We start from the raw sequence: 22,298 nt of genomic DNA, 5'->3' as shown, positions 1-22,298 counted from the left end.
TGGCTTTTTTTCTCCAGTGTGTGAAAGCCTGCCCATTTGCGCAAGCACAGACTATAAGTTCAGAGGGATAAAAGATCTCTGGGGCAATTTTAAACCAATGGGAACTGTGTGATATTGGATAAATCGATACTCCACACCATCCTTCAGAGACACTTTGCATTTCTCTGTCTAATCTCCTTTTCCCCCTTCTCCATTCCTCTGTCTTCTGCCATTACACAGCAAATAAACAACATGCATTCAAATTTCTTTTTCTTCAAGGGACAACACAAATAAAAACACATTTTCTCCATAGGAGCTTAAGACTTTATACCTCATCCATCATTTCATTGAACTTTTAAAGAATCTACATAATAGCCAATGAGTACATTAGAAAATGTGTAAAGGCATTGGTATCATTGTGTGCAGATGATATATTTCCGTACATGAATTTCTACTTCATTATAATTTATATTTCAGTATAAAGTTCTACATTAATAATAACATATCATAAATTCCATGTTGATTGATATCAGCTAATCATTTTTCATAGCAAAATCCAGCATTCACATCACTGAGTAAGTTATGATTTGGAGTCACCACAGGGTGGCAGTGCCTGCAAACTTTTCTCTCGGGTGTAGCACGTGATAACATGCCTGGCCACTGTGTTATTCCTTAATCTGTCGTTAAGGCTATGTCTAGAAAATGAAGGCAGATTCACCCCTACCAAGTCTGTCTTTATGACCTTTATTTTTACTTTTTGCCCACCCTACTCGGCTGCCTGGAGTCACCATGCCATGCACCCTAATGTTAAGCTTGCTTGCTCATAGGAGTCTGCAAATGTGGACAGTTGCCCTCCAACCAAACCAGACTCTTCTGCAGTATAACTGACTATACTCTTTCAGCACCTGCTCATCTTTGGCTTATCTCAGGGCTGTGGGCTGTGCTATGTTGTTGTTGGGAGTTGTACAATTAGTTGTGCAGACCTGTGAATGCACGGCTCAGGCAGCCAGGCAAGAGCTCACACAGATGAAAATCAAGAGCTACTAGGAAAAGTTATATAAATCAAAACTACTTCAAGCATTTTTCTCTTAGTGGAAATCCCTGTTTTGCTACTGAAGAGTTTTTAATGAAGGAGAGTTGGAAGGAGAGGTGGAAGGAGAATGCCCTCTGCCCTCACACAGCCCAGCCTTCTCACGCACGTCCCTCCCCTCTTTCCCCACACTTCACCCTTTTTCTTCCTACCATGGGAAAAGGTAACTGATTAGTCTCTTTGCTGCACAAACATGCACAAATTCTAAAATGTTTTAGAAACTCTGCCAATTGGCTACATGTCTGTAGAAAGGGAAGCCCTGTGTTAGGAAGGGCTATGTATCGGGGAAGCGTTGAGAATACTGAAAAAAATGTCAATAATGAATATCTCTGGATAATAAAATAAAGGATTACTCATTTTTATCTTCATTCTCTATTTTATTATACAATGTTAACATATACTATGTTCAAAAACATTAAAAACTCTTCAGTAGCAAAACAGGGGTTTCCACTAAGAGCAAAATGCTTGAAGTAGTTTTGATTTATATAACTTTGCTTACATTTGCAACACAGGTTTTCTCTCTCTCCTCTCTTTTTTTAATGAAACATAAGCCAACTGGAGCAATGTCTCTAAAAGGGAGCCTGTGAAAGCCTTCCAAGAGGAGGGAGAAAAAAGAAGCTTGGCAGGACTGTGTTGGCGAAGATGTCACCAGGAGTGTTTGGCTTTTCTTTCCGTCCTTTTATCTCTACACCAAACATCTGTATCTGAGTTGTGGTCTGATTTTTCAGACATGTCTTTGTTAGGCTTAGCAATGCTGTGAGTTACTTTTAATTTCAGTTTGTCTGCAGTAATATATTCGTGGAAAGGGCCAACTTAGTTTTGGTTTTCCTTTTCAGCTTATATAAAGGAGAGGCAGAAGTGGAAGAAGGCAGAAGACTGGAAAGGAGAGTTCGAGGAAGCTGAGGAGCTGTAGTTCAGTGGAGCAGGTATGTTGTTCCTCCTCCTCTCCTCCTCCTCTCCTCCTCCTCTCCTCCTCCTTCCCCTCCTCCTCCTCCCCCTCCTCCTCCTCTCCTCCTCCTCCTTTCCCTCCTCCTCCTCCCAACTCCCCCTCCTCCTCCTTCTTCCTCTTCTTTTTACATGCAGCCTAGTCTTACTTATGAATTGATTTCCAGTTCAAAGTGGCAATTGGAGGCCTGCCAGGAAGGGAGGGGTAGCCCATTGTTGAGCCTGCAGGGGTCTTTCCCTGGCTTTAGTTCTGGGGAAGCTCAGCTTCTCCCTTTGACCAGTAACAGCTTCGAGGTAACAACCAGACACACGGAAGCCCTTGGTCCCTGAATTCCCTGCATCTTCAACTCAAGGCAGAAGCTAGGGGAGTGGAAAGAGCCCTGGATGGGAGCCCATCTGCCATCTGCTGACCTCTTTCAGTTCCCTTCACAGTTCTGGAATATGCAGAAGGAGAGGCTCCCTGCCTAGGAACTTAAGGCAACTATAATCCAGAGACTTCTCTTTTTATCTTTCTCGTAGTCACACTTAAGATATCTTTAGAGTGAGAACTATTCCCATGTAGAAACAAATTTAGTTACTGTAGTGCTGATCTTTATTGTTCAAAGTAACTGTATAGGCAAGATGCTGTGTGTGTGTGTGTGTGTGTGTGAGTGTGATGTTTGTTTCTCACAGGGACATCAGAGTCAACTGTAGCACTTGTTAAGAATGTAGATGCATAAGAATCTACATTTTAATAATCCCTTAGGGTGAGTCTTGTGTACACTGAAGTTTGAAACCATTCCTCAACAGGACCAAAAGAATAATCATTAATTTGAATTTAAAATGCTTAGCAGTTCATTCATAGCTAACCAGAGACATTTCTAAAGTTGTCTGTAGTAACAGCCATATCATGCTAGACCTGTGACTGCAGAGAGGGAGCCCCCCCAATTCGAGGAATTATAACAATTCCAGAAATCATAACATTGATGCTGGGGGATTATATGTTCTTCACGTTGAAGAACCAGATAAGAGGAACAGCATGTTTGAACTTGATTAATGTTCTATTCCTGTGAATTAACAGTGTGCAGATTTTGTTGAGACATATGATCTAATGGACTGATTTGCTTAGTATGATTATTATAACTTAATTTCCATTAATTCAAGAAACATTTACTGAATTCTGCATTGGATGTATGCTATTCTAAGATATAAACTTCTGCTGTTTCATTTAGTTGTCGGAACACCCTTCAGGTTGGACCTATAGTTTTACTCATATTAACTCTGTAATTACCCAACTTAGGCTTTGCTAGAGGAAACTCCTGGTTTAAGTGAACTCACGTGAATCTTAGAGCTATTTTTAAAAATTAGTTCATTTCAGTTATACATAATATTGAAGTTCTTTTTTAAAAAAATATTTATTTTTTGGTTGTAGGTGGACACAATACCTTTATTTTATTTTTATGTGATGCTGAGGATTGAATTCAATGCCTCAGGCATGCTAGGCAAGCGCTCTACCACTGAGCCACAACCCTAGCCCTGGAGTTCTTTTTGACATAATTATACAAGCATGGAATAAACTTTGCTCCAATTCAGTTCCCATATTTATCCTTTGCCTCTCCTTCTCCCCACCCTCTTCTCTTTACCCTACTGATCTTTCTTCTATTTATTTATGGGTTTAAAAAAACAGTGCTTTATGGATATATATATATATATATATATATATATATGAAGGAATATATATAATAAAAATTATATTAATATTTAATATATAAATTGTATAATATACAATAAAGATACAAAATTATTTACATATAAATAATTCATATACAGAAATTTATATGCATAAATTATTTAAACATATAAAGGTAAAATTCACTGTGGTATATTCATATATATACATAGGAAAGTTTGGTCAGATTAATTTCACTGTTCCTCCCTTTTCCTATTCCTCCTCCTTCTCCCTCAATCTCTTTCTTTTACTTCACTGAACTCTCTTCAATTTTTATGGTATTCCCCTATCTCTTTTTCTTTTCTTTTCCCTTATTTTCATCTAGTTTCTGCATATGAGAGAAAACATTCAATCTTTGACCTTCTAGGGCTGGTTAATATGACTGATTTATGTGATATTCTCCAGTTCCATCCATTTACCAGCAAATGCTATAAACTCATTCTTGTTTATGCTGGGATTACAGGCCTGAGCTACCACACCTGGCTCTATATTGTGGTTTGATTTGCATTTCCTTAATATTAAAGCAAGATTAAAGTGGAGATTTGGCCTGAAAAATTTCTGAGCAAACAAAGCCAACTAGATGTTAAAAATAATATTATCCTTGTGAAAGCTTCAAATCTAAACAAAACAAACTTGGGTCATTTGTGTAAATGCTTATGTAAAATGGAATGAAAACCTAACCTCAGTTACTCATAAGTAGCCAATTAACATATGATTATGTGACTAATACTTGTTACATGTTAACCCATAAAAGGCAAATTTGTAACTACCACTAATCAGTTATTCCTCATGCTTCTACATTTTTCTAATAAATACTTGATTCTGAGGCTTTGTTATCAGAACACAAACACTAAAACAAACAGTCTTCAATCTGGATATTTCCCCAAACACAAACTGATCTTATTCAAATGAACTCTAAACTTTTATTATATCTCCAAATTTCCTTTTACACTAGTTATTAGTGGAGTTGAGCCTGTCTCAATGTGCTTATGGTCACTTGTGTATCTTCTTTGGAAAAATGTCTATTTCAGTCATTTGCTCACTTTTAAATTGGGTTTTCTGTTCTTGTTGATGAGCTGTAGGAGGTCTTCGTAGAGTCTGGAGATTAATCCTTAATCAGACAAATGATTTGCAAATATTTTTCACCCATTTTGTGTGAGTTTTCTTTTGCTCCATTGATAGCATCCTTTGTGCATAACAGTTTTCAATTTTAAAGAAGTATAGTTTATCTGTTTCTCATTTATTTCCTGTGCTTTGGTATCATATCCAAGAATTCATGGTTATCTGAAATCCAGGTTAGGAAAAAACAAACTAGAAAAGCAGGCCCCCCCCACCCCCAGTCAGGTTAGCCTATTGCTAATAAGATCTGCTCCTTTCCCTCCAGTTCAAAGTGTGGGGAGGATTCAGGATCAGACCTTCAGAATAAGACTGTGATGTCCTGGGAAGTGGCTAGGGAAAGGGCAAGCAAAGACATAGAATTTCCTTCTATTTTGAATGTGGCTTTGCACACTGTTTCTTTGAATGGTTTTCAGAATTCCTATAAGAATATTTTAGCTTTTTTTTATTTTATTTTTTTTGATTTTTACATCTCCATGGAAGGAACAAGAGCTTAAAGCTTCCTAGTCTGCCATTCTGCTCAATTGTCTAGGTTTTTAATCCTGTCTCTGTGACGTATTCACTCAACATTTGTGAAGCTTATTTATCTCATTTGCAAAGTGGGCTGAATAATCTCTAACTTGCAGGTACATAAATTATTTATTACAGTTTTTAGCATATTTTAGACCCTCAGTAACATTACATGGGTTTTATTATTACTTGTAGAAAAATTTCAGAGAAGATAACACCTTATGTTTCATCAAAAACATTAGAGATTTGGGAGAATGATGAAGGCAACCTTGTGGAGTCTGCTCTTGTTCAGTTATGTGTAGTCCCAAACAAAGTACAGATGGCTCATCAGTCCCAAGTTGATGGGTGGTTGGATAACTCTGAGACAGAGAATGACTTTGTAATCTTATTTCTATTTGGAGGCTGTTCCAGGTTAGCAGGTTGCTATGGCATCTGGACCGAAAATGTCAGCCCCCATTTGTCTGGTGGAAAATAACAATGAGCAGCTGATGGTGAACCAGCAGGCTCTAAGAATTCTTGAGAAGATTTCTCAGCCAGTCATAGTGGTGGCCATTGTTGGACTGTACCGTACAGGAAAATCCTACTTGATGAACCGTCTGGCAGGACAGAACTGCGGTGAGTGGTGTCCTGGGCAGGGCCAGTTGCTTGTCTCCAGCTGAATCTCATCTTCTTAGTGATGATCCTCACTCAAGGGAGGACCCAAGTTTTCTCAGTAAAGGAACTTTCTCATTCTAATTCTCATGGCCAAATTACTACTTTACTGTAATCTTTCCCCATATTCTTTTCTTTATTCTGATTAAGGAAAATCTCTCCTACTGGTGTTCACAGTTGTATCTTTTCTAACATCCACATCTTTTCTAACACTTCCAGAAATGTTTCTTCTATCTTACATAAAATATTTTTTCCCTCTATGTAATATTTCATCAACATGTAAAGATCTTTGAATATTTGTCATCTTAAAAATCCTTCCTGGACTTCACTTCCTATTGCAACTACTCTTTTTCTGTTTTGATTTTTCTTTCACTTATTTTTCAATGCAAAAAATAGTATTCAACTTCCTTTTTGTCATTTTTGTTCTTATGTCTATCTTTAATCTGCAGATCTCTGAGCCTCACCATTTCTTTAAAATGCTTCCTACTAGTGACCTCCATTTTGTCTAGTTCATGAATGCCTCTTTGTCTTCATCTAGAACCCTCAAGTGGCATCATTCTCAGATTAATGACTGATCCTCTGCTCCTTAAAATAGGTGATTTGCAAAGTAAGGCATTCTTGAGGAAGTAGAGATTCCACCATCCTGGCTGTTGGGGTACACACAATCCAAGACCTCAGGCTCTGTGGGTTCTAGGCTGCTGAGGAGTTCTGCTCTCAGCATATTATTGTTCTCCCCTTCCCTTGCAGGCTTTCCTTTGGGCTCCACAGTGCAATCTGAAACCAAGGGCATCTGGATGTGGTGTGTGCCCCACCCCATCAAGCCAAATCACACCCTGGTTCTTCTGGACACTGAGGGCCTGGGCGATGTGGAAAAGGTGAGGGAGGCAGTCTCAGATCCTTTGTATGCTGAATTTTCTCCTTATTGCTTTATGACCCTTGACAATTTAATTGCTTTGATCTACCACCTGGAAACAGAACTATAGTGAATAAGGCAAACTGGTAGCCTAAATCTTACTTCCAGCTCAGATAAGATAGAGGTATGGTGAATAGAATGTTTTATTTCTTGATGGTTAGCAATACCACCCTTTATCACTGAGGAGTTCCGCTTCCTCAAATGTGGAAGTTTGAACATTATAGAAGCAGCTGAGGCAAGTATGGGAAGCAATTTTATTTTAAAAAATAGGAGAAGGGGGCCATAGCTGGTATCCTGGTATCCCAAGAAGTGACAGCATCTTGCCCCTTTTATACATTTTAGGTTTTCTTTGTTCTCATGACCTCTTCCCCCTTATCTCTCTCCTTCCTGCCCAAGAGATCTAGGTGGAATGGTAAAAAAGGTGAGAAGCAGGTGGGTTGGAATGGCCAAGGTGGAGTGATCTGGGCAGGAAGGGAATGGGCAGCCTGGGAGGCATTAATTAGCAGTTTCCTGCCTGCTCACTGGAAGCTTCCTTAACAACCTTCTGGGAGGGGCAGTACAGACCTATGATCTTGGTGCTCAAAGGGCTCTGGAGGCATTAACATTCCAATCTCCAGGGGCAGTCTCTAACTTCCTGGATCCAAATTGGCCTCCATTTTCTCAATCTGACCAAATCACTATCTACACTAACTACCTATCTTTAATTTTTGCTTCAGTAGGGTGAATGCTCTGATTCAATATAATAAAAATTTATTGAGCAGCTAAGTTCTAGTCTTCTGGGCTCAGTATATAGGTATTACTGACAAAGTAAAGGTTCAGTCCTCAAAAACACCTGCAGCCCCATTGAGGAGACCATACTTATGCCTGGGAAAGCTTGGGAAAGAAACAGATTGGAGAGAGGAAGATCCCATGCTGCAGTGTAGTGCCTGACCCCTGTCAGTTCCATGGGGAAATCTGTAGCTGGGTTGGCCCTTTGGAGGGATCCTGGGTTGAGACAAGGAAGTTGGGTCTTGATCCCTGGTGCTGATCAGTCCTTGGAGGTCTGCCCTGGAAGCCTTTGTCATTGAGTGCTGACCTCTGAGGGCTGTCATCCATTAGCACTTCCAATAGCTTGACAACGGATCCACACAGCACATCCCAACTTGATCAAATAGTTAAGTGTAAGGGGAGCTAGATAGGAGGGTGAAGAGGTATCAGCCTCATCCCTGTGGATGAGGAAAGCCTCCTGATCCACCTTTCAAACTTCAAACATTCTGGAAGTCTTTGAGAAATCTATGACGGCTGGTACTATCAAAGCATATTTCTGACTTATAATACACATTTTAAGATGGATTTTTGATATTGTAGCTTTCTAACAATAGGTAAACTGAGTGATCTGTTCTTTTTTTTGACACGATACACTTATTTTATTTATTTTTATGTAGTGCTGAGGATCAGACCCAGTGCCTCACATGTGTTAGGCAAGCACTCTACCACTGAGCTACAGTTCCAGCCTGTGATCTGTCTTTTTATGCTTTATTTTGAGACTTATTTGAGAAAAGTGTCTAAATTTATATACTCCCTTTTTTTCATAAGGATTTAGATATTCTGGGCTTACTTTTTATTAGCTTCTTTGAAATATAATTAACAAAATTGTATGCATTTAAGGTGCACAAGTTGATGTTTTTACTTACTTTGTGAAATGATTAGTACAAACACATTAATACATGTATTAATTTTTAGTTTTCTTTTTGCTTTTGTAGTGATAACACTGAAGACATAGTTTCTTAGCAAAATTCAAGTATATGATACAGTGTTAATTAGAGTCACCATGCTATACCTTAGAACTCTAGAAATTATTTATTTTGCATAACTGAAACTCTGTACTTTTTAACCACTATCTCCCTGTTTCTCCCATCCCCCAGATTCCAGAACACACCATCCCATTCTCTGCTGATATGGATTTGACTATTGGACCATTTTACATTCCATACCTGAATGAGATAATATAGTATTTTTCTTTTTGTACCTGGCGTATTTCACTTAGCATAATGCCCTCAATTTTCATTCATGTTTTGCAAATGGCATGATTTCCTTTGTTCTTTTAGGTTTGAGTACTCATACTCCACACTTTCTTTACCCATTTATTCCTTGATAAACGTCTGTTCTTGGCCATTGTGAAATAATGCTGTAATAAATATGGAAGGGCAGGTATCTCTCTGAGATACTGCGATTACTTCCTTTGGCTCTTGAGAAGTGATATTGCTGGATTATATGGTACTTCTATATTTTTGAGGAATTTCCAGAATGTTTTCCATAATGGCTATACCAATTTACATTGCAATCAACAGCATTACAAGTGTTCTTTTTTATATATCCTCATCAACACATGTCATCTTTTGTTTTTTTGTTCAGAGCCATCCTAATTATTGTGATAAATCATTGTGATTTTGACTTTCATTTCCCTGATAATTAGTGAGGTTGAATATCTTTTCATGTACCCATTGGCAATTTGTATATTAAATTTTGAGAAATGTATTTTCAAGTCATTTTCTCATTTATTGAATTGCTTGACTTACTGTTGAGTTATATGAATTTCTTATATACTTTGAATATTAACCCCTTATCAGATATGATTTGCTAATATTTTTATCCCGTTCTGTAGTTTCCTTTTTACATGGCTGATTGTTTTTTTTTTTTTTTTGCTTGCAAGAAGGTTTTTAGTTGGATTTTGCTTTTGTTGTCTGTACTTTTGGTGTCATTTCCACAAAAACCAAGGCTAGACTGTGAACGTCTAGAGCGTTCGGGTCCCTGGGTAAGGGTCTCGAAATAACCAGGACACAGGGGATGCAGAGCAAAGGCAGCAGTTGCAACTGCATGCTGAGGTTTATTTGAAAGTTCCTTTTATATTCTTCTTCTAACAAAGCAAGCAATTCTTCAATAACACTTTACCCACATTGCCCAAATATCATGCCTCAGCGGGTACACAGAGCTAAATTCAGATCGTTCCTGTTTATTTGATAAGTACCCTCTTACAGTTCTTTGTAGACATTATCTAATCCCCTGAGGATGCATTTGTTTCTTTAGAATGTACTGTTCCCAGGTCCAGTATGCAGGAAGCTTCTTCCTCTTGGCCAAACCATGCAGAACTTGTGACTTGCAATAAGGGGAAGAGAACTTTTCCTCCTCCTAACTGAGGTTTGCCTCAGCTGACCTAAATCACAGCCACAGCTCTTGCAAAGTGTCAGGCCTGAGGGAGCTAAACTCTGCACACTCAAACCCTAACACTAGACCAATGTTAAAAAGCTTTTGCCTGTTTTCTTCTTGAAATTTCAGGACACATGGTCATTTTTTTTTCCTACTATCTAACTGAAATTTTGTGTCCTTTGGCCAATATTTCTCTATAATCCTTTCCCGGGCTTTGGACCACCCTTTCAACAACCATTCCATTCTCTACTTGTATGGATGCAACTTCTCTAAGTTCCACATACAAGTGAGGTCAGGTGGTATTTGTCTTTTTGTGTCTCTCTTCATTTTACTTTAGCTTAAAGTCCTGCAGGTTCATATATGTTGTTGGAAATGACAAAATTTCCTTGCATTTATGGATGTGTGGTGTTCTGGTGTGTGCATTTCCCACATTTTCTGCATCCATTTATCCATTGATGAACACTTGGTTTGATTCCATGCCTCAACTTCATTTCCTTTGGATAACACACAGTAGTACATCCACTTTCAATGCTTATATGCAAGTCTCAAATCTATTTTGAGTTCAATTTTAAACACTCTTCTGGCTATGGATATCCAGTTCTTCTGACATCACTTGTTAACAAAGCCATTCTGTCCCTATTGTATGTTCTTGGCACTGTTGTCCAAGCTGAGTTGACTATTAAAGCATGAATTTATTTCTGGGTGCTCTTCTGTTCCATGGGTCTAGATGCCTGCTTTTACAACATTGCCATACTGCTTTGATCACTGTAGCTTTGTAACATTTTAAATCAGGATGTGTGATACCTTGACCTTTGTTCTTCTTGCTCAAGATTGGTTTGGTTATTCAGTATCCTTTGTAGTCCTGTATAGATTTTAGAATTTCTCTTTTTGTTTACTTAAGAATATCATTGTCATAGGCGGTTGAAAGCCATCTATCAAACAATGGTATGTGCTTATCTAAATGGGTTTTCGTTTGCCACAAGTTTTAGTTCTAAGAACATTGATTACTTTTTAATATTAGGGTTTTGGGGAATTAAGGAAATGAATAGGTTAATCTCCCCACCCTTAAATTGCTATATAGAATATTATAGGCCTGAATCTGATATTACCTTGCTCTCTAGGAACAAGCTTTATATACTCTTTATATTAGAAGTAATTTCTAGATTTAATTTAGACAAATACTACAATTTACAGAAACAAATTAGCCTGACCTTTCATGTCCTTCATCAACCTGTATTAGTGCTCACGATCCAGCATTGTTTCCTGCTCTTACTTGCTTCTCAGTCAAACAAAATAACTATTTTCACTGCAAAGACTCCTACAATCTCTAGTTTTGTTACTGTGGATCTTTCTACTTGTAAGATCATCTTTATTTGTTCTGTCAACCTTCTGCCAACTCTTTAATGGTCAGCTCATGATCTCTAGGAACGCTTCATACATGTTTTTCTCCAACTTTCATAGCTCTATTCTTTCTTGATTGACATGTACTTCTTAATTTAATATAACAGCTATGGATTTCACTACTTATATAAATTACTAAGATCCAAATTTTTATAGATATTATTATCTGTGCTGTATTTATTATTGTGAATATCTTCATTGCTTTGAATTAGTCATCTCAAAGTAACTTGTCTTTGTGAAATTTGTTTTTCTGAATCTAAGATCAGGGGATCAGTAGCCATCTATGCCCAGCTATCCCTACTCTGATATTTATATGTTTTATAAGGTCTATGACCAATAAATATATAGAGAGAATAAGGAAATGCTAACATCAATGATTGAACGAATATCCTATTGAGAACCCAATAGAGTACAAGTTTATGTATGTATATTATCTTATTTCATCTCATTGAGAAAAATAAAGCTATGTGAAGATGAGAATCATCATATGGAGAAATTATGATTCTAAGAAACATTATCATTGTCAAAGCTGTTATTTGTTCAGGTCTTTCTTCATTGCATATGAATTCCTATTAGTAAACCCATAAATGAAAGACTGACAGAATAAAGTCTGAATGAATTTGTAAAACTTAACTCCTAAGTTCCTTGCTGTAATGTGCTTCCTAGGGTGACCCTAAGAATGACTCCTGGATCTTTGCCCTGGCCGTGCTTCTCAGCAGCACCTTTGTCTACAACAGCATGGGCACCATCGACCAACATGCCCTGGACCAGCTGTAGTATCCTTCCAGGAACTCAACCACCCTGTCATTGAGTTTAGGGGAATGAATATAAAATAGTCATTATCTTTTGCCCTGTCAATTAGTAGTTTCTGGTGAAGCAGTGAGCACCTATGGCAAAAGAGGCGGTTTATTAGAACTTTTTAATAGGAAAACATGGAAATGATGTTTTTTTTCCTCAGCCAAGACCTAGTTATGTGACAGAGCTGACAGAATTAATCAGGTCAAAGTCCTCCTTAGATCCTGATGAAATAGAAGATTGCACAGAGTTTGTGAGTTTCTTTCCAGACTTTGTCTGGACTGTCCGGGATTTCACCCTGCAGCTGAAGTTTAATGGTGAGGACATCACAGAAGACCAGTACCTGGAGAATGCCTTGAAGCTGATTAAAGGTACCAGAGTGTGGCTCAGGAATGGGTGGGATCACTGAAAACTGCCCATCATTTCTGGGCTTCCATTAGTATTTGAGACTGAACTGAGGTCTGCAGCAATGGTGAGTGGAGTATAGGTTGAAGAGCTCCAGGAACTGATGTTTACTTATGATATGTAAGGCCTAAAGTACAATGAAATTATTCAAAACCAAATTATTTTAAACAATTTTTAGTTTAGTTTCCTGATTACAATGGAGGCAAAAACTTTCTAGTGACCAGATACTTCTGTACCCTCTTTGGCATCTGTTTAGGAGAACAAATGGCCTCAAAATTGTTAGACATGAAATTATAATCAAATACATGAAAAAATATGTATTTCACAGAGATAATTCTTCTAATTTTAAAATACTAGTGTATTTATTTCATTCATATGAATACCTTTGTGATCCAGGTGTGGCATCTGTAATTCTTGGCACTCCGGAATACAGAGCAGCAGAATCTCAAGTTCAAGCTTAATGAGACCTGTCTCAAAATAAAAAAAATAAAAAAGGCTGTGGATATAGCTCAGTGGTAGTGGCCCCTGCCTAGAGCAGCAGGATCTCAAGTTTGAGGCCAATTTCGGCAAATTAGGAAGATCCTATCTTAAAATGAAAACTAAAAAGGTTTGGGTACGTAACTCCCTGGAACGGCCCTGAGTTCACTTGCCAGTACTCCCTTTCCACTCTCATACCTTTGTGTTCTAAATAGGCCTGAAGAAGCATGTATCTTTTCTATTTATTCCTTTCCAATATTTATTATGATTATAAGAACACTCATTTTACTTGTATATGGTGGCTTTCTCTTAATTCCAACACATTTACTCATGGTATTATTTTAAAAAATTATATTAATTGGTTTACATATTGCTTATATGTAAATTATTTACATGGGTGCATACCTAAAGAAATCTTGTGAGAATACCAATTCTGATTTATTCTTTTGTGCTTTCATTTTTCTCTCTATGCTTTCTTAAAACATTAATTGAAAAATCGGTAGGCAGAAAAGCAAATAGTCAAATCAAATGTACACCTCTGTCTCAAATTTTAAAAATCACATTTTGTTTACTTTTGGTCTTTGGAAATGTTTGCTACAAATAGCTAACATTGTGTGAGAGTTATTTTAAAAAAACAAACTACATTGTTATATTACATCCCAATATTATGGGATATATACAGATAGTAAGGTGATTAGTAAAGTGAAGCTGATAATCCATCTATCATCTCACATAGTTAGTTGATTTGATTTAATAACAATCCCAAATATAGTAGTTTTGTTAACCATAGTCCTCATTAGATCCCTAAACTTCTGCTTCCTACATATCTGTTACTTTTATGTTTGACCTACATTTCCCATTTCCTCCCTACCCCTGGTAACAACTATTTCATTCTTTTTTTTCAAAATGAATTCTTTTTAGCACAAAAAAATGTTTTCCTTAATGAATTATGGTATCATCCTCAGTATTCCTAATGTTATTTCTGATATTGGTCCATTATCACTTATTTGTGTGTCTTCTTTCTGGTTCCACAGCTCAATTTTTGCAAGGGATTGAGTGGACCAGAGAACATATAATAAGTAACAACTCTATACTGGTACCATGTTCAGGTCTGGGGATAACAGTCTAGATATTTTTTTTTCTGCTAGGATCTAAATCTCTTGTCAGAGTTACATCATTGGCACAAGTTTGGTGTGCAAAGAAGTATTGAATGTTAATGTTAAAACAATTCTTTAACAGTATATATTAACTGCAAAGATACAACAACCCCTGTCAAAAAATCTTTAGTTCCCAGTCCTAAGACAGTTTATATTGTATTCTCTGTTTTCCCCATCCCTCAGGGAACAGCTCCAGAGTTGCAATGTTCAATCAGCCCAGGGAATGCATCAGGAATTTCTTTCCAAAACGGAAGTGTTTTGTCTTTGGCTGGCCAACAAATAACAAAGAACAACTAGCCTATATTGAGAGCATCTCAGAAGACCAACTGGATCCTAAATTCCAGGAACAAACAAATAGTTTCAGTTCTTACATCTTTACCCAGGCAAACATCAAGACACTCAGAGAGGGGATTGTGGTTACTGGCAATCGTGAGTCTTTTCATATTTCTGTGTTGACTAATACATGTTGAATATACTATATAATGTGTTCCCATTAGTTTGTTTGATAATTGGAGAAATACGCACGATTTTAAATCAGGTTACTTGTTAGGTTTACAGACCTTCTGTAAAATTGTGCACTTCGTTACTGGTGTCTGTGGCTTCCACATATCTGAAAAATCCTCCATTGATAATAAAAATCACTAATAGTGTATAAAAACAGATAGATACTATTTTTTAGAGGAATTCTTATATGTTAAGTGTTGTTTGTAAGGAGAATATGATGTGTATTTTGTAACATACACATGTAAACATCTGAAAATCCTTTTAAAGTTTTGACAATAAATATAATCTGATATACCTTTCCTCATTGGTCAACCTATGTAATGTGTTTTCCTTTGACTTTTAATTGAGACGTTATGTTTTTCATATACACTTAATATATTACAGGGAGGTGGATAGTTAACATTTTAAATACTGTGGCCTAGAGAACCATAAAACTGAGGTCAATAGTAACACCAAAGTGATGATAGTAGAAAGAGGTAGGCATGTGTGTTTTTATGTGTATGAGGTTTTAGAAATATTGTCTTAGAATCTTGGATCTTATTGAGTTATAAATTCCAATTTATCCCCTAAAATTTCTGGCTTCCTCAGGCCTGGGGACTCTGGTGGTGACCTATGTAGATACCATCGCTAGTGGATCAGTGCCTTGTTTGGAGAATGCGGTGACTACTCTGGCCCAGCGTGAGAACTCAGCTGCCCTGCAGAAGGCAGCCGACCACTACAGTGAGCAGATGGCCCAGCGGGTGCAGTTCCCCACAGACACACTCCAGGAGCTGCTGGAGGTGCACGCAGCCTGTGAGAGGGAAGCCATCGCAGTCTTCATGGAGCACTCCTTCAAGGATGAAAATCAGGAGTTCCAAAAGGAACTGGCGGTAATTGTCTCAGTTATTACCTTTTCTGGTAGTTCCCTTGAAAAGGAAGCCTAGAGGTGCCTTTATGGACCTCAGGGTTCCTCTCTCTAATTCAAGGATAAAGCACTTTGAATTCTCATGAGGAATACAGTTCCCAATGACCATATATCCCTCTTTGCCCCTTCCCCCAAACTTGGGGCACATTATCCAGAAATCTCTCAGATGACTGAAGGAAAACCAGAATAGATATCTTCCATAACAATCTGATGACTGAAGTCAAATCTGTATCAATATCCCCCTGAATGTTTCTAATGAATACTAGAAAATCCTTCTATGGGTGACAAGCCAGCCTGGAACACCTGCAAGTCACCCCCATACCGTTTCTTCTTCTGTGCACACTCTCCTTTTCCTAGGAACCAAAGTTTCTTTCACCAGACCCTCTTTCCACGTTGCTGTTCATCTTATGTTACTCCTTGTATAATTGCATCATTGAAGATCAAATCATAGCACTCCACAGCTGGCAAGACACCATGGAGCTTCTGGAATGCAATCCCTTCATCACACAGATGAGCATTTTGAGGCCCAGGAAGTTTAAGAAATTTTCCTGTAGACTTGCAGAGGATCTTCAGGGATGTAATGAGTCAAGTTTTGTGATTTCTGATTCATCCCGAGTCTTATTCCACTTGAATGCTTTTCTCATCATCAATATAGTTAGATTGACCCTTCTATAAGGTTCTTTGGAGTTTTATCTTTTTCATTCCTATCTTCCAGTAACATGTGTCTATAATTCCACTGCAGAAAATAGTAGAGGAGAAGAAGAACTATTTCTTGCTGAAGAATGAGGAGACTTCTGAAAAATACTGCCAGGCTGAACTGAATCGGCTTTCAAAGACCCTAATGGAAAGCATTTCTGCAGGAACTTTCTCTGTTCCTGGAGGCCACAAGCTCTACATGAAAGCAAGAGAAAATGTTGAACAGAACTATTTGCAAGTGCCCAGGAAAGGAGTCAAGGTGAGGAGTAAGGGGACATGGGGAGCTTAGAGAACAGTCAAAGGATCTCTTAAATCTACTTGTGAGTGATAAGAAAGCATGATACCTCTATCTCCCTCCCTCTTCCCCAGAGCTGGAGATGGAAACCCAGGGCTTTGTGCTATCTAGACAAGTGCTCTACCACTGAGCTACTCCCTGACCCAACTTAGCCTTCGAATGCTTCCTATTTATTATATTTACCTGAGAGTGGAAGTATTCATTTCCAAAGGTATTATGGATTTCAGAAATTCAGGAAAGACAGAAAGAACTTATGAATTTCTTCATCCACATTATTTGAAATGTGCCAAGTGCTGGTGATTCCCAAGGTTCAGTCAGAACCTTTGCTCTCAGGGCTGATCAAGGTAAGAAAGAGTCAATAAATGGACACATTGAGTGATATCACTTGTTGATATCACTTATGAGCCAGGGACAACAGGCTACATAGGTGGTGGCAGGAAACACAATAATGGCACAATTAACATTTCATATTCTATTGACTATAGACATGGTGATATGCTTTTTCCCGAGAACTTTTAATCTAGTTTCCCAAACAACTCTATGTAATACCTCTCCTCATGTGAACATTTTATACATCTGAACTGAGAGGCCCAGACAGATTTAATAACTGGTCCAAAGTTATACCCAGCCAGTGGTGGGAGAAAGCAGCAGCATAGACCAGAGGCAGCATTTCACATTGGAAAACAAACACATGAAAGCATTAGAGATTATAATTTGTACAATTTCACATCATTTAGACTAGGTGGAGCCTAGAGCAGGTGGAGGGAAAAAGCATTGTGAGAAGGGGAGGAGGGGGCAGGAAGAGGAGATATGGAGGGTCTCAGGTGATACCGAGGAGCTTGGTCACTGAGAAGGGAATCACTGAAATTTTAACCATGAAGCCAAAATGATATGGACATGTGTGGTTTTTGTTTGTTTTATTTTATTCTATTTTTTGCTGAGGACTGGGGATTGAATCCAGGGGTGCCTAACGATCCTAAGTCACATCCCCAGCCCTTTTTATTTATTTTTACATTTTTGAGACAGGGTCTTGTGAAGTTGCTTAGGGCCTTGCTGAGTTTCTGAGGTTGGCTTTGAACTTGCAACCCTCCTTCCTCATCCTCCCAATTTGCTGGGATTTATAAGTGTGCACCACTGCCTCTGGCTGATATATTGTTTTTACAGAAGTGGTCTTCCAATGAAATCTAAGTTTTTTGCTTCTTCTTGGTTCCACAGGCAGGCGAGGTCTTCCAGAGGTTTCTGCAGTCACATACAGCAACAGAGAAGTCTATCCTGCAGGCAGATAAATCCCTCAGTGATAAGGATAAGGCCATTGCAGGTACAGGGACAGGACTCCACTCCCAGGTGGTGGTGGGATTCCTGTAAAGCCCTCTGACAGGTCTGACAGGAAGACCTCCAAACTGTAAGCTTTCCCTTCTCTGTGGAATGCATGCTCTGCTGAATGTGTGAGGAACAAGGGGAAGTAGAGGTCAGACCTCAACCTGATGGGCAGGACCTTTCCTATCAGTGTCTGAAACTTGCACTTGATGGTGTGGACTTGTGTGAATTCTGTGATTTCCTGCCCTGCCCTGCCTTTCAGATTTGGTTTGGTCTCTGAGCTCAGGAAATTGTAGTATAGCTGCTGTTTCTTTCTTCCTTCTCTAAAACTTTCCTGTGACAGAGGAGCGGGCCAAGAAGGAGGCAGCTGAGAGGGAAGAGGAGCTTTCAAGACAGAAACTACAGGAACAACAGCAACAGATGGAGGCTCAAGAGAGGACTTTCAAGGAAAACGTGGAGCAACTGAAAAAGAAGCTGGAGGAGGAGAGAGAAGAGCTCCTGAAAAACCAGAACACCATGTTGGAGCACCAGCTGAAGGTGGGTGATGCCCTGCTCAGTAGTTCTGATGGTCCTGGGGCCCCAGAAGGAATAGTGCAAATTATACTCAGCTCACAGAAGGAAGATAATCACCATGTGTTGCTTGTGATTTATTGCAAGCCCTGAATTCTCTTGTAAAAAGATTTTTTTAAATTGTATTCTGTATTTAGACTCTGGAGAATCATTTATAGTCCCTTAAATCTTTAGATTTTATACATGGTGTAAGCTGCTGTTTAAGGAGATTTTAAAGTAATCTTATGACAGTGATATCTAGAGTGTGGGACATTCTATAGGGCAATTGTCTCAGTCTGAAACAAATCAATGGTATTAAAAAAAGAAAAGAAGGAGAAAGAGGAGGATAAGAAGGAAGAGAAGGAGAAGTCATGGCAGTAGTAGTGAGGTGAACTTTTCTAGATTAAAAGATAGTTCAGACCTAATAACCAAATGTATTTAAACTTTTTTGGGACCCTGATTTGAACAAAACAACTTCCAGAATATTTGAAACAATCAAGGAAATTTGAAGCATTAGATAATGTGAAATAATTTTGATAAGTATGATAAAGCCCTTGTGTTTATATAAGACAAATATTAACATTGTTTAGAGATGCATATAAGAGGTGTAGTGGTAAAATGATTGAATGTTAAGGTTTTACTTTCAAGTATTTGGTAAATGGATAAAAGGAATAAACAAACAAAAAATTTCATGAGGGCCCGATTAAGCAGACAGATTTTAACCAGCTGTAGCCAAGATGGGAACAGCAATTGGTTAGCATCACCAAGTCCCATGTTGTCTGGAGCCCTATTTCTACTCAAAGACCTTAAGGCAGATCTGCACTGACAGAAGTAGAAATCCAGGAAAGTGACAGCTTCTAAACTTGCTGCAGTTAAATCCAGATGTAAACAGCTGCACAGGGCATGAGAGGAAATCCCTCATTGTCCATTTGGAAATTATATGGTAATAGATTTCTGGATCAGATAATGTGTTCTCATCATTGCTATGTGATGGTGACCATGCTATTCCAGTGGGACTGAGAATCTGTTTATTCAGACCAATAACATTTCTTGGCAAGAATATGAATTTGTTCTCACATCTTGGTTAGCACGCAGCCAATCTGTAATGGTGGGTGAATATTAGTAAAGTGGGAAATGTTACTTCCTGGTAGTGTCTAGGTCTAGCTCAGATGATAGTCTTTGTTGCTAAATTATCCTACAGTAATTGAGAAAACATTTTAGGGAGAAAATAAGACATGTTGACAAAGTTTTTTAAACAAAGTATAACTCAAAGTATCAAAATTATAAAATATTTATACCCCTTTAAATTCTATTTATTTTAGGTTCAAAAGGATTTGCTTGAGGAAGGATTCAAGAAGAAATCTGAGGAAATGAATGCAACAATTAATCAACTGAGAAATATGATTGATAATACAAAGGAGAGTAAAATTCCCTGGATTTTTCAAGTATTGGAATCATTTGGCAATGGTCTAAATGCATTATTTTCTCTTGGTAGTTCTGTTGGTAAACTTGGGAAAGGACTTTACTCACTGTTTAGAAAGAAGTAAGGAAAAATGTGGCTTGTGGTACATGCTTTGGCCTATTTTGGTGCTCAAGTTTTTTATTTTAATTCTGCAAAGTTTTAAACATAAAAAGTGCTTGCTAGAAGATATCAGTGCATGACCTGCCTTAGAGGGAACAAATGCTTGGAAACATTTACAGATAATGCTAGTTTTAGTAAACTCACATTTGCAATAGTTTACATACATAAGAGGTTCTTTAATGCATTGATTTTAATCAGAAAAGTTCGGAAACTATGTAAATGTCATCTACATAAAATTGGTACTATAAATTTTCATATGTGTCAATACTGGAATAGCCAGGAAACAAAATGCCTTGGAACTCTAGGTACCCTAATACGAAGGATCTTGAAGATAAATTGTTATGTAAAAACAAAGTCCAAAATAGTATATATGGTTGACCAGTATTAAAAGTGAAATTATCATATGCAAATATACATTGTACAAATAAAATGTCTTCTGAAGTTTTAATGAGAAACTAATATCATTGGCTCCTTTTGGGGAGAAATGTTTGGAATCAGAGGTTCCAGGGACACATACCATTCAGTACCTACTCCATCTTTGGAAGATCATAAAGAAAGCTTGTATCTCATTCATTTTGAAAAAAAAATATAAATTATAATGATAGTGATAATAATAAAAGTAGATTTGACCATTATATGATGAAACGTGTCATTATTTCTGCAAATAACATCATCCAGCTCAACTTTTATTCCATCGAAGCCATCGTCCTATAGGATGGTGCTGCCCGTGCTTAGGGAGGGTCTTCACTTCAGTTTGATATCCCACATGCCAATCATTCCTAGACACACCTTTATTGACACACCCAGAAGCCTTTTAATCTTTGAGGTCTCTTAATCCAATCAAGTTGACAATTCAAATTAAGCATTATAAATATTAAGTAAATAATTGGACTAAGAATAAAATCTAAAACTCTAGTACATATATGACAAGTTGATAATGTAATAAAATTATCTATCTTACAGACATCATTTCTTCTGAATCATAGAAATCTATATGAAAAGCTAACAAAATGATGACGATGGTGATGATTATAGCCAGAAATTCCGACACTGACTTAAAACTCACCTTTATGAGTTTGTGTTCTGATTTGTTTTACACATTCATAATGCAGAGAAAAAAAACTCATATGAGATCCTGAGTGAGGCCAATACAAGTACTTTTAATCATAATTGCATCTGGTCAGTGAGTAAACAGGTAGCTGCACTGACCCTAGCCATGTGCTGCTGGCACTAGGGAAGACTTGGGAAGGTGCTGAGGGGAAAGTGGCTACATTTTTGTGTTCTTGTATGTCTCAGTTCAGAAATAAGACATCAAATGAATTATACCAACAGCAAGAATTTGAATTGCTCATAAGCATCGTAAAGGATTAGCACAGTGTGCAGGAGTCAGTGTAGAAAGAAAGTGTAGAACCAGTTGAGGCTAATCAGTTGGTGATCTTTCCATCAGGAAATGAGTTCAGATGAATTTTTACTGAGCACAAAATTAGGATGGAAATGAGGGATGTGAATTCCAGACAGAAAAGGGTCTGTGCACAAATTCCTCAGTGGGGAAGAACTTGATGTGTTTGGCCCTGCAGGAAGGGCCAGATGGTGAATCTGAGACAAAGAGAGATGAGAAGAGGAGCAGGCAGGAGCCCAGCTGGGTAGGGTTTTGCAAGTCTTGACAGGAAGACTAGACTTGATTCTTGCTGTAATGGGAGTCTTAAAAATTCATTCTTAAAGACTTTTAAGAATAGTGACATGACTTAATTTGTGTTTTGACAACTCCCCATGACTGAGCAGGTAGAATGAATTGGAGATGGTAAAAAGTGATAGTTCCTGGCCAGGCTATCAGTTCTTATAAAAATTCCACCAATTTAACTTATAAAATGACCTGCCTATTTGTAGAAACACTTGAAAGAGTAAAATGTCATATGCTTGTTCTTGAACAACAATAATGGTAAGTGCTGGAACTCTAAAGCATGTTTTCCCCTTTTCTCCCTCCAAATTGCCCACATAATTGATGCACAGAACTGTTCCCTGTGAGGACAAGAGGCAAGGCTTTACCCCTCCTCACTCCACCAAAACCTCAGGAGGCAGGGTGGCAGGAAAATAATTTTTATTCAAGCCCAGTTTTGA

General features: G+C 37.9%; 1 protein-coding gene across 1 annotated transcript; it reads left to right on the top strand.

Annotated features, from left to right (window-relative positions):
* The first annotated feature begins 1,910 nt into the window (after positions 1-1,910).
* LOC113178258 (guanylate-binding protein 6-like) lies at positions 1,911-20,733 on the top strand. The gene is made up of 11 exons (XM_077791102.1): positions 1,911-1,995; positions 5,750-5,963; positions 6,747-6,874; positions 12,166-12,275; positions 12,469-12,665; positions 14,517-14,762; positions 15,426-15,706; positions 16,484-16,696; positions 17,948-18,050; positions 18,393-18,586; positions 19,921-20,733. Exons 2-11 carry the CDS (start codon positions 5,774-5,776, stop codon positions 20,143-20,145), a joined length of 1,887 nt encoding a protein of 628 aa, XP_077647228.1. The 5' UTR covers positions 1,911-1,995; positions 5,750-5,773; the 3' UTR covers positions 20,146-20,733.
* The last annotated feature ends 1,565 nt before the right edge of the window (positions 20,734-22,298 follow it).

The sequence above is a fragment of the Urocitellus parryii genome, chromosome 11, assembly GCF_045843805.1.
Source record: "Urocitellus parryii isolate mUroPar1 chromosome 11, mUroPar1.hap1, whole genome shotgun sequence".
Classification (NCBI taxonomy): Eukaryota; Metazoa; Chordata; class Mammalia; order Rodentia; family Sciuridae; genus Urocitellus; species Urocitellus parryii.
This window is presented reverse-complemented; position numbering and strand designations above follow the sequence as displayed.

What these genes read in the sequence shown, in the direction of transcription:
- LOC113178258 (XM_077791102.1), top strand. Translation starts at nt 5,774, where the DNA reads ATGGCATCTGGACCGAAAATGTCAGCCCCCATTTGTCTGGTGGAAAAT. An exon ending in TGCCTTGAAGCTGATTAAAG is followed by an intron (nt 12,666 to 14,516) that starts GTACCAGAGTGT and finishes CCCATCCCTCAG; the next exon opens with GGAACAGCTCCAGAGTTGCA. An exon ending in TGCCCAGGAAAGGAGTCAAG is followed by an intron (nt 16,697 to 17,947) that starts GTGAGGAGTAAG and finishes TTGGTTCCACAG; the next exon opens with GCAGGCGAGGTCTTCCAGAG.